The sequence below is a fragment of the Gopherus evgoodei genome, chromosome 13, assembly GCF_007399415.2.
Source record: "Gopherus evgoodei ecotype Sinaloan lineage chromosome 13, rGopEvg1_v1.p, whole genome shotgun sequence".
Taxonomy (NCBI): Eukaryota; Metazoa; Chordata; order Testudines; family Testudinidae; genus Gopherus; species Gopherus evgoodei.
In genome coordinates, this window is record NC_044334.1 from 7849722 (window position 1) to 7866593 (window position 16872).

The 16872-nt window shown below is 43.2% G+C and overlaps 1 protein-coding gene across 15 annotated transcripts in view; it reads right to left on the bottom strand.

Annotated features, from left to right (window-relative positions):
* PITPNM2 (phosphatidylinositol transfer protein membrane associated 2) overlaps positions 1-16872 on the bottom strand; it is a 191432-nt gene that overhangs the window by 14638 nt on the left and 159922 nt on the right. For 9 of the 15 annotated variants that reach the window (XM_030582792.1, XM_030582783.1, XM_030582784.1 and 6 more), the window contains 3 exons: positions 9581-9745; positions 5324-5536; positions 2353-2501 (listed from right to left, as the gene is read on the bottom strand). In XM_030582792.1, the coding sequence (XP_030438652.1) occupies positions 2353-2501; positions 5324-5536; positions 9581-9745 (527 nt within the window). The remainder of the gene's footprint in view (positions 1-2352; positions 2502-5323; positions 5537-9580; positions 9746-16872) is intronic. The other 6 variants (XM_030582793.1, XM_030582791.1, XM_030582796.1 and 3 more) reach the window with 4 other exon arrangements.

Consider the following 16872-nt stretch of genomic DNA (forward strand, 5'->3'; position numbering starts at 1 on the left):
TGTGTGTTAGACTCTTTAAGACACACACACACACACACACACACACACACACACACACACACACACACACACACACACACACACACACACACACACACACCCCTCTTTTCCTTCCTGCAGCCATTTAGGCAAAGTTCCACACTGGAGCCTACTGTTCAAAATGAGGAGACACGGCATGTGAGTGCAGCACTGGCCAACTGGGTTGGAAACCAGAGACAGGGCAGGGAGTAAAGGGTCGAGATCGATTAATACTAGGGTACGGCAGCCACCAGTGCTAACATCCTCGTTGTTATGGAACCGAACGACAAACTTGGATGACAGCAATGAAAAAGAGTGCCAATAGAGGACTATAAATAACAGAGTACTGCAGTCAGATATGCTGTAACAGAGCTGGGGTAATTTAAACAGCTGAGCTAATACACAGCAAACCCAGGTCAATATGAGGAGCTGGATCCTACTCGGTGCTGAGTAGCTGCAGAGTTGAGGGTGCTAGTACTTCACTTAAGCCAGTTCAAAGGTTTAGACTAAAAGGAGTCAAAGCATAAAATCAGGGTACTATGATTAAATAATTATTCTCCATCCTTCAGCACAGGGCCCCCTGGAGTTTTTTCTGGCAGAAGGGACACCAAAGTGGGCAGATCCCCTCTGAATGCTCCAGCACCATGCCACTGGCAATTCAGAATGAACGGAGATAGAACCAAAATGGATACAACTGACCCCAGTTCAGCTACAGTCTGTGGAGTGATGATCCTAGACTGTCCCTTCGTACTGGGTGACCTGGCCTCTCGCTAGCGCCTGACAAAAGATGCATCAAATGAAAAGATGTTTCCAAATCCGGATCAGGGAAAGAACTTGGGGCAGGGAAAGGAGGAAGAGAAAAGACTCCAGCCCATTGTGCATCTGGAAGGACACGGCCAGCGGGCTGCAATCCACAGAAGCAGCCCCCTCTCCGCTGTGATGAAAATGACGGAGGGCCACGGCAATACGGTCACTAGAGCAGCCCTTTGGGCTTGTGTGTTTTTTCTCTGTGGAACGCAATGTTTGTGTTGCAGCGAGGGAGCGTTATGCTCTGACAATGCACTGTGCTTTAAAGATACATTGTCAATTTAATAATCCTGGCAAGAGTTTTCAAACCCTGGGGGCTAAAGTTGGGGCTTCTAAATCTATATTGAGACAACCAAAATTCACAGGGGTTAAGCACTTGCAGCTCCCACTGACTTCAATGGGACGTGTGGTATTCAGGGTCTCTAAAAAAACCAGGCTACGCTGATTTCGCTGCCTACGCATACATCTAGAAGCTCAACTTTAGGCCCCTGATTTGAATACATTGGCCCACATGTCACAAGCTAGCAAGTTTTTTTCTTCTTTAACTATTTATGCTCCTTGTTTACTCTTTGCATTTCTCTCCAGGTGGACAAGGGCAATCAAGAAGAATGTGTCCCCCTTTTGTTCATGGTTGTTTTCACCTCCGGGGTCTTAGTACCGCTACTTTTGGGTTTCATGCACTTCCGGGAAAACAACTATTTTCAATGTTTGTTTGTTTGAAAGGGAAATATCCACACTGGTTTTAGAAAAAAAATGTGATTTTGCAAAATTTAAATGTGTCACCAAAGTTAAACTGAAATAATCCAAATGTTGATGGTCCAGAAACCATCATTTGTTATTCACCTAACCCCATGAGAAGTAATTGGAATTGTGGTACCAAGTTCTGGATCTTGAAGCAAAAATCCGTAGTCCTCGGAGTGTTTAAGTGTTAATTTGAGAGCCCAAATGGAGGACTGAACACTTTAACTTAGCAACCCAAGTCTGAAACTTGTACAAACTTTTCCTTCTGTTTCATTCCATGCAGGGTTTGCATCAAGAGTTTCCCTTTGAGCTTCAGGTTTGAAAGAATGTAAACATTCAAAACAAAGTTCAATTCTAACAGGCAAGCATCACCTGTTTTTTGCCTCAAAATCATGCAATGCTGCAAGACTATGATATGAAATGGGCCCAGACTGATTCCAAATGATTCAGATCATTAGTGAACCTCTCTCCACGAACCTGCTCCAGTCACAAAAGCCAGCACCAAGCAAGTCATGTGTGATTTGGTGGTTTCCATGAAAAGACTGTACATAGCAGTAAGTATTATTTGCAATGCAGCTGTATTTGACACAGCACGGGAAGGGAACGAAGATGGCTCTGCAGTTGTGAAGTGTACATTTCCCCCCTCCATATATACAGCAAGCCCCCATTAGTGTCAACAACAGTTATTCTGGAGGGTGCAGCAAGGCGAAAATAGACTCCAAAATACTTTCCAACAAAAGTTAGGCACAAGGGAGAAGAGAGAGAAGCATGAAATATTTATGGTACCTGTCTCAGCAAGAAGGAGACTACATCTGTTGATTCCCAGTAGCTCGCATGGAAGAGGTGTGGTAAGGCTACCGTTGGAAAGGCAGTCAATGCATCGGGACAGTAAAGGGCATAGTCTATTCTTTTTGTTCCCCACCATCTGGCAGCAACTAATGAAAGAAAAGGCTTGTTAAAAAGAGAGGAGCAAGCTGTTTTCAATGTTAACCTTAGGCCATAGGTCCTTGCGCTGGGCAATTCTTTCCCCATTGATTTTATTGTTAAGATGGAGCAAACTTTGAACAGGGCTCAAAAGTATTAATGAGCCACCCAAGGATTGTACAAGGCACAGAGCATGACATCTTCTTTATTAAATCAAACAGGATATCCCTCGAGGAGGCAGTCACTAGCCATTAATCCACACCCCAGGAGAATGTGAGGCACAGATCAAAGGCTGGTGACTCCATGCCCAGCCAGGGGATTAGAGGCCATTAATACACACCCTAGAGTCTCTTGTGGATACTAGAATAGCAATAATCAAAATAACTTTCAGATTAGATGGGGCATGTACATGTCATCAACGCTCCTGGGGCCAGCCAGTGGGTATCCCCAGTGCAGGGACATCCCACTCACAGTGAGTTTGTGACAATGTGCTGATGCCGTGGTGATGAGGATCAAACAAACCTCTCAATCCGTACAGCAAAAATGGGATAAAAGGATTCTGCCCTGGAGGTGGGATGGGGGAGAGCCATGGATGTGTCTACGTACTGCAACCTTGCCCAGACCTGAAGAGCTCCGTGTAAGCTCAAAAACTTGTCTCCCTCATCAACAGAAGTTGGTCCAATAAAAGCTATTGTCTCACCCACCTTGTGTGTCTAATATCCTGGGACCGACACATCCACAACAACACTGCACAGATATACCTGAGTCATTTTCAGCTCCATGGGTCTGCTTTAAGCAGAGGCTAGCAGATGCTGTTAAAGGCAAAAAACTAAACAAACAGCATGTTTCCCTTTAATTTTCACTGAGGCACAAACCCTCTCAAACCCAGAGAGAGTTAAAATCCTATATTTTATTATTAATATCCGAAGCAGAAGTGAACAATATAAAAGCAATGGAGCCACAGGTTAGCTGCTATGGAAAGATGTGAGCGAAACACTGGGAGGGGGAAAGAGACTGGATTATGAGAAAGGCCCATGGTGAAGCATTCATCACCACCCCCACCACATTCTGCAGGGAGCCAGCCTCTGGAGGGCTACTGAAGCAACTTGCTCAGCCTCTGCAGGGGCGAGTGTCTTCACAATCAACCTTCCGGCCCAACAAGAGAACCAGGGAGGAGCCCTTAAACCCTGCAGCTCTCAGAACAGAGGCTCTGGTGAGCTTTGAGGATGGGTCATTAAACGGTGAAGCTATGGACAAATCTCCAGGCTTCATCAGTATCTACGGGGATGGGGGCTACAGGGGAAGCCAGTAGCTACAGGGTAATTTAAAACCCAGCAGAACAGTCAATGAGCTTATTTTAATACCAAGTCATTCTCTCTTCTAGTACCAGAGCCACACGGCAGGGATATCAATGGGAGTGAGGTGGTGAAGCGGATGTGCTCAGTTTACACACAGATCACCACCCAAACACAAGGAACAACCAGTCAGATCCTTCAGCTAGACCAGAGGGTTCCCAAGTTCTTCCCTGTAAAATGGCTCCACCTTCCCTCCCATGCCCCACCCCCACTGCCCAGATCCCACTCCCCAGTGTTGCTCTTCAGAATATTTCCTTCCACAAGACCACAGTCTGAGACCCACTGGCAGCCCACAAGTGACACCTGGCCAGTGCCTGTCACACTTACCCGGCTGGGGCACTGCCCCGGTTTAACCCCACACTGAGCTCCACTGTAAATAACAACGTAATCACCTTTTCAAACGGGTCAGAGCGAGAGTATTTTGGCACACAGATTTCAGTGCCGAAAGCAAGAGGCTGACTTTCTAGATGCAGGCAGCCTTGATGATGCTTTGTGATGAAAAAGCACCCACAGAAGGAGATGTAGAGACCCCAGAGCAGTGATGTTAGGAGTTACTTCGGCATGCAAGTAGCAAGCTTGGGCTTGGACAAGGAGCTTGGGATTCACTAGAATAGCTTTGCTGGTTCTCCAGTAAGGCATCAGACACAAAAACGAGACAGCCTGACATGGGAGGGGATGTGATAGCTGCCACCAAGCAGACACCTCAGTTGAAAATCTGGGCTCAAGGGAAGAGTTGCCCACTCTTTCCACAAATGAGCAGACTCCTCCTCTGCGGGCTGTCTTGGTAGGAGCCACAGCAGGGTGATCTGAGGTAAGGCGTTGGTATGTGTATACGCCCCCTGGTCCAGCAATGCTGGCTATGAACCATGCTTCCCCATGCCAACTACTCCTGATTCTAGCAAGAATAATGGGCAGGAGGGGCTGCTGGCAGACAGAATACAGGTGCTGTCTTTTCTGAGTATAGGTGTGCCAGTTTGGTTACTCTGCTTTCCCTGCTCAGCACATGATTTGACACACAATGGCCATTTATACAGAAATATTGACCTATCAAAAGACATGATATTCTGCTTGCGTTTCCGGCTATGGAATCACTAGTTACTGGTAAAGTCCCAGTTATTGGTAAAGATCCAACTTTCCATTTCTCATGAAAGACCTATTCTCGGTTAATTTCAGAGTCTTTGTACAGAACAGCCAGGATTAATGCCTTCATGCTAGGGAGAGATTGCAACAGTGGCTATGGGCCAGTGCACTTGCTCTCACATGTCTTGTCTACAAGAGTTTGTGCCATCACCAGCTGTTAGCGGTGCTGCTGTTACTCTTTCAAGCAATATGAAAACAAGTATTTGTTAAATAGTGCTCAGTTTGCGAGGGCCCTTGGTGAAAGGAGAAAGCAAACAGATTTCCTCTGGAGAAGAGAACTGCCCAGGTTAGATGATGTAGGAGATTAGTTGGATAGATAAGTCCCCTCTCCAGAATACCTTTCTTGATGTCCAGATCTGGTATTTGTAGAATATAGTCCGGATCCCAACTTGATGGCCCCTCAAGCCTTCTTCCTAAATGATTCTGGGGTATTTCATGTTTACGTTGCCTACGTCTCTTGGGCGAGGCTTGGGTGGGGGATTTGTGAGGGAGCGCAAGTTGGGACAGAAAGCTAAATCCTCCTCTGGCATGGTTAAGATGATTTTTGTTTTCTAAAGGAACAAAATTAAAAACACACACACACACAAACAAAAACCCACACTTATTATCACAGCACGCACATGCAGAACACATCAGTGTTGTCCTCCAGGATTTAACATTGTGATGGAAAAGACACATAGATTAAAGAAACAGGATTGCGATCCCATGTGTGGGAACTATTATTTTGGAGTTGAAATTAAGCATTTATATCTCTTTCTTTATAAAGAGATGAAGACTGACCACCTGCCTCCTTGAGTAGCCTGTCCTTCTGGTGAAGATCTAAGGAGGTATACAGCTGGGAATCTTCTTTCCCCAACTCAATGGCTGCAAAGCTGCTGCCACTGTTGATAGGATGTTGTTTTTCCGTGGGGAGGAGGGGCTAAGCCTTTGCATCCACAGTTAGCTATCCCCCACCACTCTACAGTGCCACACAGAGGGAACTCCCCTGGAAGCAGGGTTGTGGAGTCCCATGTTGCGGATTCTCACTGGACTTCCCGCAACGGAATCACAGTGGCTTGTTCCCAGTATCTGAAGCTGGCCCTGGAAGGGATCTAGAGATGGAAATGTATATGGAAGGCCTAACTCAAGTGCTTGCTGAGGACAAGCCCTTTCACAGTGAGACAAAGTCAAAACCTTCAGTGCTACATTTCTGGCTCTAGAGGCCATCTGTGCAGGAAGACAAAAATCATGTTGCAAACAGACGTCTTAATAATCAAACAAACGAGGGTGGGGAGGTCAACTCTTCTATTCAGCAACACATGCAGAAATGAAGGAGGGAAGTTAGTTTTAAGAGGGCATCTTTCCGTCCAATACAAAAGCCCCAGCTTTCATCTGATGAGCTAGATTCTGGTTTCTCCATTAAACTCCATCAATCCCACCGAGGTCAGTGGGGTTATGTAGGCATGAGCAAGGGCACAAATTGTTCTCACCTTCGTATAATGAAGGCAGCTGGCAGTCTGAAGAATGCTAGCCAAATCCATCCCCTGGCGTAACGCCATCAGAGCTTGTGGCTTAATGAATTTGACCCACACTGTCTACACAGCTTCACTTCCCCAGGGCAGGGAAATGTTGGATATTTACACTGAGGCTTTATTCAGTTTGTCAACACCTGAAGGCAGCAATCGCCTAGTTCTGTGTTTGTGTAGGTCCCAGCGCACTGAGGCCCTGATCCTGATGGGGACCTTGGGGTGCTACCATGAGATACATATTTAATAATCAACACTTAATTCTTCCTTCAGGATTTATTTACCTTCCTGACTAGCTGAGCTCAGCAATTACCCTGGGGTATGAAACGTGCACAAAACAAACCCCCTGGTAAGGAACCTTCTACCCAGATAGATTAACATGTAGCAAGGCATAACAGATTTTATTGTGCAATCCCACTGTGTGTTTTGTGTATTGGCTCTGATACGATAAAAAAAAATCCTCTCCTTAAGAAAGGAAAACCCCATTTGTTAAAGTGCAGGTAGTTTATTCTCACCACACACTGACATTTGGCCAAAGAAAATAAGAAGCTACTCAACTCCACTGTGACATATGCACAAAAATGTTACATGGCATAAACATGGGGTGCATGCAGAAATCCTAGTCCTAATAATACTAGGAACTTAGATATACTGCTTTTCATGGTCAAAGTACTTTAGATGCACTAACTGATTCATCCTCACTTGCCCATAAGGAGGGTAATATTATTATTCCTGTTTTACAGATGGGGAAACTGAGGCAGGGTGATTCCATGACTTGCCCAAAGCTACCGAGGGAGTCAGTGTCAGAGACAGCAGGAGGATTTGGGAACTCCTATCTCCCAATCCTGCGCACAGACCACACACTGCACTTGGCTAAGCGCTCAGAGGAGGTACGTGCACATATCCAGAAGAGCAGGTGCCCCCTTTGTTTGTTCTTTAAAGCTGGAATAGTCAAAGATGCAGAAGAGAGTTGGGCAGATTTCAATGGGAGTCAGGAACCTACAAGCCTTGAGCTCTGTTGAATGTCCCAGCCTACACATTTTACTTCACATTATGATATTTACCTCAGGAGGAACTAAAAACCTTACTGTTTAATTATAAACGTAATAGTTCAAAGCCTAGTGGTCCACTAAAGGTGACATGCACAAGTATTTTTTAAAACTGAGATTGTGCCTTTGGGGGTTTCGGCTTCCTTCTGGGTTCTCAAAGATTTTTTGTTTTTAAAAAAATATTTTTTGTTTTTTGTCTTAGCAGTATCAGGAACATCAGTGTTGGGCTGGTTTAGCTTTTCTGGCTGACTTGTTGGGGGGTCGCAAAGAATGTCTATTGTTAACACACACACCTTAATAGAGAGGAGGAAGAGGGTGAATTTTTAGCAAAGGTTGCCTTTCGCCAAAAGATTTCTTAGTCATTGAAGTTAAATTGGCCTTGACAAAAAAAATTTTTAAACTCAATCTGACCAAAAACCACTTCCACACACTGTTGCTCAGCTTTGGTTCTTGTAATGTCATCATTTTGCTAATTCCTCTAGTCCTCTGGGCAAAATATGAGCTGAATTTCTAATGTGTGAACCAAACAAGAAAAACTTTTAAGTCCCCCCTCCTCAACTTTTTTTTAAAACAGAAAGCAGCCCAAAAAGGGGGGGGAGGGGAGGAAGAGACACGACACACAATTTTTTCCCCCTTTGCACATTACCTTTAAATAATATGTAATGTGCCACCTGTCAGATCCTACATCATTTATTGAAAAGTGCTGATGATATACCAGTTGCATAGATCACAATTATCAACTGAAGACAAGATGTACCATTTGATTCCTTAATGATGCACAGGGGCCAATGGTTGTTCAAGGTTATCAATTATCTTTTATACATGAACAATTTATGCCCATAATGACTCCAACATGCATAATATAGTGGCAGCTCACTGTATTATAATTGTAGGCATCTGTTCTTCCTAAGGCTGCATTAACAATGTGTCATTGACAATGATAAAATTGGGCTTAGGTGGAATAGTTCCAACTTCTTATTAATCATTGAAAACAGCCTCAGACAAGCAATTACATTTGTTATCCTCCCTCACTGCAAGGCTCCCAGCTAAAAGCAGAGACTGATTCTTGCCATCATATTCAGATATGGGATTTAAACAGCCCCAGACATTCTGGTTCAGCCCCACCTCCAGTGATAAAGTTAGCCTGTCTAAGTCTTCAGCAATGTTTGATCCCTCACTGCTGGAATTCATGTAAACCTTGTAGGGCTCAAATCCTCCCTATTCCAATCCTACCTGTGGAACCCCTGCTAACAAGGTGCACTGTATTTTAGAATACATTTAAACAAAACATGCAACTATTGTAACAAGAAATTAAGAGGACAAACAGCCCGATGGTTCACCCATGAATATCTGGAACAAGGGACCTCCATTTCTACAGACATCAGTTTCAGAGGTACAAATTAGATCAGTTTTCCCATGGGGGAAAAAAATTTGGTCAAACTATTGCATTCACACCCCAATTCCAAAGGACAGGTGAGTCTAATACAAATACAAGTTATGACATTGGTATAGATAATAAATAGTAACACCACCACTCAGATGTATGTATGTGTATTCTTCTTGCTATTCAGGCAGGGATCAGCTTTACAATGGATCGGAGAGCTACATCCTTTGCAATAGCCAAGGAAGCTGTTTTCCTTTAACAAGGAGCAAAATGCTTTTCAAAAAAGACCCTGGCCATGCAGTCTGATGTTCTGTGCTGCTATTATTAGACTTAATTAAGCAAGCAATGGGGAGGACCGGCAGCTGTTATGACTGACCCTCACCAGGATACACAGTCAACAGCAGGAAATACCCTCAGTGTCCTATTCTCCCCAACCCTTTGTATTTGATAACACTGCACAGTGTGGAGTTTGAAGGATCATGGAGCAATACAGTGGCTAACTCCAAACCAGGCTATACGTTAAAAACACACACACAAAATAAAGACAGAGAGAACAGTTCTACGGGTCTGTCCTATACACTGAGGTCAGCCTGGTGTGTGGTGCTGCTATTTTAGTGCTACAGTGAGAAGAAATCTTGGAGGGTGCGAAACACTTACTGTTAGCTATGTTGGAAGCAGTGTAACTGTCTGCCATTCCTGAGACCTGGCTGGCAATGCTGATCTCACTGGCCCTCCGGAATCCCCTGAACTGAGGGGTTGTAATGGGGGTGGAAAGGGACGCATTTTCCATGAAGACTGCACCATGAGACTGAACAACATCTGCTATGAAGTCGAAACAGGGAAATCAAAATATTAGACCAACAGACAGAGACCAGGCAAGACGAAATCAAGAGGAGAAAAGGAGGCAAACAAGGCAATGATTGGCTTTCAGATGCAAAACCTTTCAAACCAATTGGAAGGAAAACACATTTCATCTCAGCTCTATTTTGAAAAGAAAGAAAACACCGGAGCAGGCAAAAGGAGAGTTAGCATCTAGCATCTCATTGTCCGATTGAGAAAAGCAAAAGAATCAGTTTAAACCAAACCAAATCAGGAAAGGTTTGCTTGAGCAGCAAGAACAGAAAGATGCATCATGCAGACTCATGTGAATATATACAGCTTTAGATATTCACATTTAGCCAGAACAATGGGGGGGGGGAAGGGCAAAAGGTAAAAAACTTAATTTGGGAGGTACCAGTTTTATAGCATCTTTTAAACTAAAGGGGAAAGTTTGAGGGAGAGATATTGTCATGCCAGGGTGGTCCTCATGTTGGACTTGTTTACGTTGCAATCCAAGGTGTGACTGCAGCTCAGGCAGACATGCCCAAGCTAGTTTCAACTTACGTAGCCCGGCTAACAGCAACGAAGACGCAGCGGCATGGACTTTACAAGCCCACCCAAAACCTTGGGTATGTACTAGTGTTGCTGGCCTGTGCCAGGATTTGTGCCACTGTCTAGTTGATATTTTTAGCTGTGGTAGCTAGATTAAAGCATGTGTGGGGCTGCCTACTCACACTGCAATCACATCTCCGGCTGCGGTGTAGACATACCCTTAGTTACTAAAAAAATACAGCTCCATTTGTGAAACTGAAGGCCAGTTAGGCTCCTAACTCCATATTTAGGCTTCTCAGTACAGGTACCTGGGTACTGAGCACTCAAATGTCCCTTTAATTGAAATGGCATTTGGCGGTGGTGGTGGTGGTGAGCCTTTTTAAAAATCAGGCCACTTTTATTGAGGTACCTAAAATCTGGATTTAGGAGCACAACTTTAGGCCCCCAAGCTTAAAAAGTTTGGCCTTATCCTTCAGGAAGTAAACACAAGGGGAATGAGGAGTAAAAGTCACACTCGTATGGGGTGCGTGTGCACGCGCGGGTGTGTGTGTGTACATACGTATTATTAGGGAGAAATTAGTTCTCTAATGCATGTACTTGAGAAACTGTGAGGTTTATGTGGCTCTATTGGGCAATCCTGCTTTTCTGTAGGAAAAACTATACACTAAAAACATTTTAAAGCTCGGGGAAGGCAGTGTTACTGTCATAAGCAGATTGTGAAGGGTTAATGGCTCTTGTACCTGTAAAGGGTTATAAGCAGGGAACTGGACACCTGACCAGAAGACCAATCAGAAAACAAGATACTTTTAAATTTGGGCGGAGGAAAGCTTTTGTGTGCGTTCTTTGTGTGTTGTGTGTTCTTCTCTTGGAGGGTCTGAGAGAGACCAGATATTACTACAGGCTGTTTAAGTTTCTTTTCATATAGTAAGTAAAAACAGGCGGTTTAGGCTTTTTGATTGTTTTTACTCTATTTGCAATTGTGGATCTGGCTGGTTAACTTTTATATGTGTAGTTGCTGGGAATATTCTGATTTGTATTGGTACTGGGGGGAAAGTCTCTCCCTCCGAGAGAAGAACACACAACACACAAAGAACGCACACAAAAGCTTTCCTCCGCCCAAATTTAAAAATATCTTGTTTTCTGATTGGTCTTCTGGTCAGGTGTCCAGTTCCCTGTTTGTTAACCCTTTACAGGTACAAGAGACATTAACCCTTAACAATCTGCTTATGACAGTTACCTAGTGGCTAGCACAGCAGATTGGGAGTGAAGGTGACTCCTGGGTTCTTTTCCCAGCTGTTCCACTGACTTGCTGTGACTCACTCAAAGCCACACTTAACTTGTGTGTCTCATTTTCCTACCTGTAATTTGCTTATAACAACACCTACCCATCCTACAGAGGTATTTCATGGCAGAATAAATTAATGTCTGTGATGCACAGAGAGATCCTCAATTTAAAGAAACTACGTCCTGTAAGTGCAGCATATTTAATGGAATGCAAAGCTGACATGGAAAGCAAGCAGGTGAGTTTGCACTTTTATCTAAAGTTCTACACTGCTGCCTATCATGGGAGAATCGGAATATCGGCATCTGAACTTTATTCACAACTATCAACCAATTTTGTGCAAGCAGGCACAAAAGGAGGAGAAAAATGCCTCCCCCAGCAACAAAAGTCAGCTGTAAATCATGGTTGTCAAGTGATTAAAAAAATCAATTGAGATTAATCACACTGTTAAACAATAATTGAATACCATTTATTTAAATATTTTGGGATGTTTTCTACATTTTCAAATATATTGATTTCAATTATAACACAGAATACGAAGTGTACAGTGCTCACTTTATTTTTATTACAAATATCTGCACTGTAAAAAACAAAAATAGCATTTTTCAATTCACCTAATACAGGTACTGTAGTGCAATCTCTTTATCATTAATAAAGTTGAACTTACAAATGTAGAATTATGTACAAAAAAACCCTGCATTCAAAAATAGAACAATGTAAAACTTTAGAGCCTACAAGTCCACCCAGTCCTATTTTTTGTTCAGCCAATCGCTCAGACAAACAAGTTTGCTTTCATTCGCAGGAGATAATGCTGCCCGCTTCTTGTGCTAAAGATTTATATGTCCCTTAATGCTTCAACCACCATTCCAGGGGACATGCATCCATGCTAATGACAGGTTCTGCTCAATAACAGTCCAAAGCAATGCGGACCGACGCATGTTCATTTTCATCACTTGAGTCAGATGGGAGCACCAGCAGAAAGTTGATTTTCTTTTCTGGTGGTTCGGATTCTGTAGTTTCTGCATTACAGTGTTGCTCTTTTAAGACTTCTGAAAGCACGTTCCACACCTCGTCCCTTTCAGATTTTGGAAGGCACTTCAGATTCTTAAACCTTGGTTTGAGTGCTGTAGCTATCTTTAGAAATCTTACATTGGTACGTTCTTTGCGTTTTGTGAAATCTGCAGTGAAAGTGCTCTTAAAATAAACATGTGCTGAGTCATCATCCAAGACTGCTATAACATGAAATATGTGCCAGAATGTGGGTAAAATAGAGCTGGAGACATACAACTCTCCCCCAAGGAGTTGACTCACAAATTTAATTAATGCATATTTTTTTAATGAGCGTCATCAGCATGGAAGCATGTCCTCTGGAATGGTGGCCAAAGCATGAAGGGGCATACGAATGTTTAGCATATCTGGCACGTAAATACCTTGCAACACCGGCTACAAAATTCCCATGCGAACGCCTGTTCTCGCTTTCTGGTGACATTGTAAATCAGAAGTGGGCAGCATTATCTCCTGTAAATGTAGACAAACTTGTTTGTCTTAACAGTTGGCTGAATGAGAATTAGAACTGAGTGGACTTGTAGACTCTAAAGTTTTACATTGTTTTGTTTTTGAGTGCAGTTATGTAACAAAAAAATTTAAAATTGTAAGTTGCACTTTCATGATCAAGAGATTGCACTACAGTACTTTTATGAGGTGAAATGAAAAAAAATGTTTCTTTTATCATTTTTACAATGCAAATATTTGTAATAAAAATAATATAAAGTGAGCAATGTACACTTCGTATTCAGTGTTGTAACTGAAATCAATATATTTGAAAATGTAGAAAAACATTCAAAAATATTTAATAAATTTCAATCAGTATTCTATTAACAGTGCAATTTAAATTTTGATTAATCACAATTAACTTTTTGCGTTGATGATGTGAGTTAACTGCTATTAATCGACAGCCCTACTGTAAATTATGTATTTCAACTGTGTGGGAAATGATCTGTCTAACTGGAAATTAAATATCCTTGGATGCGGTCAGTCTGGTGTCGTATTAGCAAGCGCACAAATGAGTCATCTAAATAGTGATCCGAGAAGCCCATATGCCTAGTGCTACTGACTCGCTAGCTGGAACTCCAAACATTTGTGCTTTCTTAGATACCTGCAGTTAACACAGACTCTGGCACACAACTGACATGAACTATGCCAATCTGATGGAAAAGAGAATGGCTGAAAGCAGTAGAACATGGACTTAAATGTTGGTAAGATTATTTCAGTGCTCTGCAGGAAAAAAAGGCTACAAGCTGATCAATGTAAAGCCATATGGACTGTCAGTGTCTAGGGCCCAGCTGGAGTCTGACCCTGACACTGTGTGTTTCATACACTGTATGAGTTAAGCCTGAAAGGCCTCTGCTAATGTCACCCTCTCCTCTGATGTATGCTCCCCTCACTTCCCTCCTCTTTCCATTTTGCCTTGAGCTGCCAGCTATCAAGGTTGCTGCACAGCGTCTGTACTGCAGCATGTCTCACTGTGCCACACTTTGCAGCAGTCTCATGGTCCTACTGGCACTTCCTTCAATAAAAGATTTATAGAAAGGAAACACACTGAAGCCACGTTCCAAAAAGGGGCACAAGCCAAGCGTGGGAGCTGATTACAATTCGGAACTGAATGGAGATCTGGCGTGGTCCAGTGGACAGGAGTGGGACACACGTGTCATGGGTTCTATTTCCAGCTCTGACACTAATCTGCTGTGTGACCCTGAGCATGTCACTTCCCCTTTCTGCACCTGTTTCCCCGCTTAGCCTTTGTCTGGCTTATCTATTAGATTGTAGGTGCTCTGGGGCAGGCACTCTTACCATGTGTTTCTACAATGCCTTATCGGGCTCACAGCCCTCCTATAACAGAGTGATACAGCAACAGGGCTTGGAATGTGTGTGATGGGAACAGCTCTCCATTAAATCAGCAGACACACAGCAGAGCTCAGCTGTACAACCCCTTGGACTAAGAGACTTTATCCTGACTCGGAAAAGCGCTGAGTATAGGTTGGGCTCAGCTAATGTGCTGGCTAAGCCTGATCTTTTCCCCTAGTGTAGATATACCCTAACTTCCTGAGCTCAATTTCAGTTGCTTGAGCTGCAGCCTAGCTAAATAATTCAATTTCAAGATCTTAACTTGCACCTGCACTAGGGGGGAAAAGGTCAAGTTCATCTCGGGCCTAGCTAGCACATTGAACTACACCCAGCCTAAATTCAACCATTCTCCCCTAGTGAACAACACCAGGCCAGAGAGGTGGATCCTATTCAAGTCTCCACACTCTATCGTCGGTGGCATTTGTACAGCTCCCCATTGAGCTACCTGCATTGTGGACCCCCATGCCTCACAGGATCAGGCCCACAATCAAAGATGTGTGGAGAAAGCATGGGCGGAACCCTGTTTTCAGGAGGTTTTGCCAGGCTGTAAAAATTTACAGAATTGCTGCAGCAAAACAGATTAGACTACTGATCCAGCGTGTGTGGTATCCTGACACCTACACTAATGCCAGATGCCTCAAAGGAAATGACTTAACCCCCAAGGCACACGCAAAGGGTTGGGGGGCACTTTTCCTCCCATCCCAACTGCAGCCGGCAGTAATAGGGAGCAAGGACCAACTTTCAACCATGCCAATATAAGAGCTCCACCTAGTGGTGACAGTGCTACAGCACTTGTGTCGCTCAAAAGCTACATGGTAAGAGTGATCCAAAATGACAGCCTCTTGGCCTTTGGTGTTGAGAACTCTTACAATATCTTTTCTTTTTTTCTCAGAGCCCCAGCTGCTGGAATCAGAGATTGCAGGAGAATCTCAGCTTTCATGTAACATAAAAAAGCAAGTGTTCTCTGCAACCAGGAGGGCTAGAAAGCTGGGAAACATGATGTGAGGCCACACTAAAGGCTTACAAATCTGGATGCAAATTTAAAAAAAAATTATGAAAAGAAAACTCTCATGATATTTAAATTAATCTCATGATTTTGGGATCTGACTCATGGTTTTGAATGCTTGAGATTGGCAATACTGGGTCTGAAGCAAGAAGATGGACAGCCCTTTTGATATCGTCCTAGCTGGTGTCACCACAGACTATTCTCATTCATATAAACGCCTAAGCTTTTGCTATGGAGCTTAACACTCTACATGCAGATAAAGGGAGTCTATTGACTCTGACAGCAGTGCTCCCTCATACAGTCTTAATGATATCTGCTTTCATATTTTCTTAAACTTCCAGAATCTCTCCCTTTTTTAGTTACAGAGTCCCCGCTTTTCAAACTATGAGCCCTCAATTCTATAACAGAGAGCTGTTTCCAGGGAAAATACAGGACAGGAAACACAGGAGATGAAAATGTCTGGAAAACGTAGTCTTTTCAATTTACCCCGCAAAGAGTCCTGTGGCATCCTATAGACTAACAGACGTATTGGAGCATGAGCTTTTGTGGGTGAATACCCACTTCGTCAATTTACCCCTTCGGTCGAGTATTCTGAAATCCCAAATCTATATTGAAAGTGATTTGCAAATTAAACCTTAGGCTGTTCAATACAGGACCTCGTTTACTCACACAAACGACTGGGAGACTCACTGCATTACAATTCGCTCAGTATAAATGACTAACATTTCGCACAAAGTTTTAAAAAAGGATAATGCAGCAACAAAAGGTCATACGTTCATTTCACTTGACAGGTGCGATTTAGTTCTAAACAAGATAACTTTAACTGTGTGCTAAGGCCAATGTTTTCAAACTGGGGAGCCTAAAGTTAGATGCATAAGTAACTATAATGGGAGAAGTAGGTGACAAGCTCCTTGGAAAATCAGGCCACTTATTTAGGTCTCTCGATACAGATTTAGGGCCATTTGACTATGCTGGCCTAAATGTACTTTGTGTGGTAAAGATCTGATAGTGTGTTTTGTTTGAGTAACAAAGACTTAGAAACAGGAGATCTCACACTGTAGCACACCTCTGCTAGTAGAGCTTTGCTGAGAAGTTGTGTGAAGTTGCCTTTGTGTGTGTGAATTAGAGTGTGTAGATCAATGCAGTGTGAACAAGCAAAGTTCTAATGTAGTTCCAAAGTGAGCAAGGGATGGGGAGAGAGAAAAATCCTTTCTCCTCCGAACTCTGGGCTGTGGAGCTTTAATACATATTCAAATGCCGCAACTCTTCATTTTAAGACTTATTTTTCAGTGCATTTAGTAATTGCTTCCCACCAAATGACCAGCATCGGGCTATCTAATACATCAGTGGCATTGAGTTAAATTCCTGGGGTGTCAGGGTTGCATG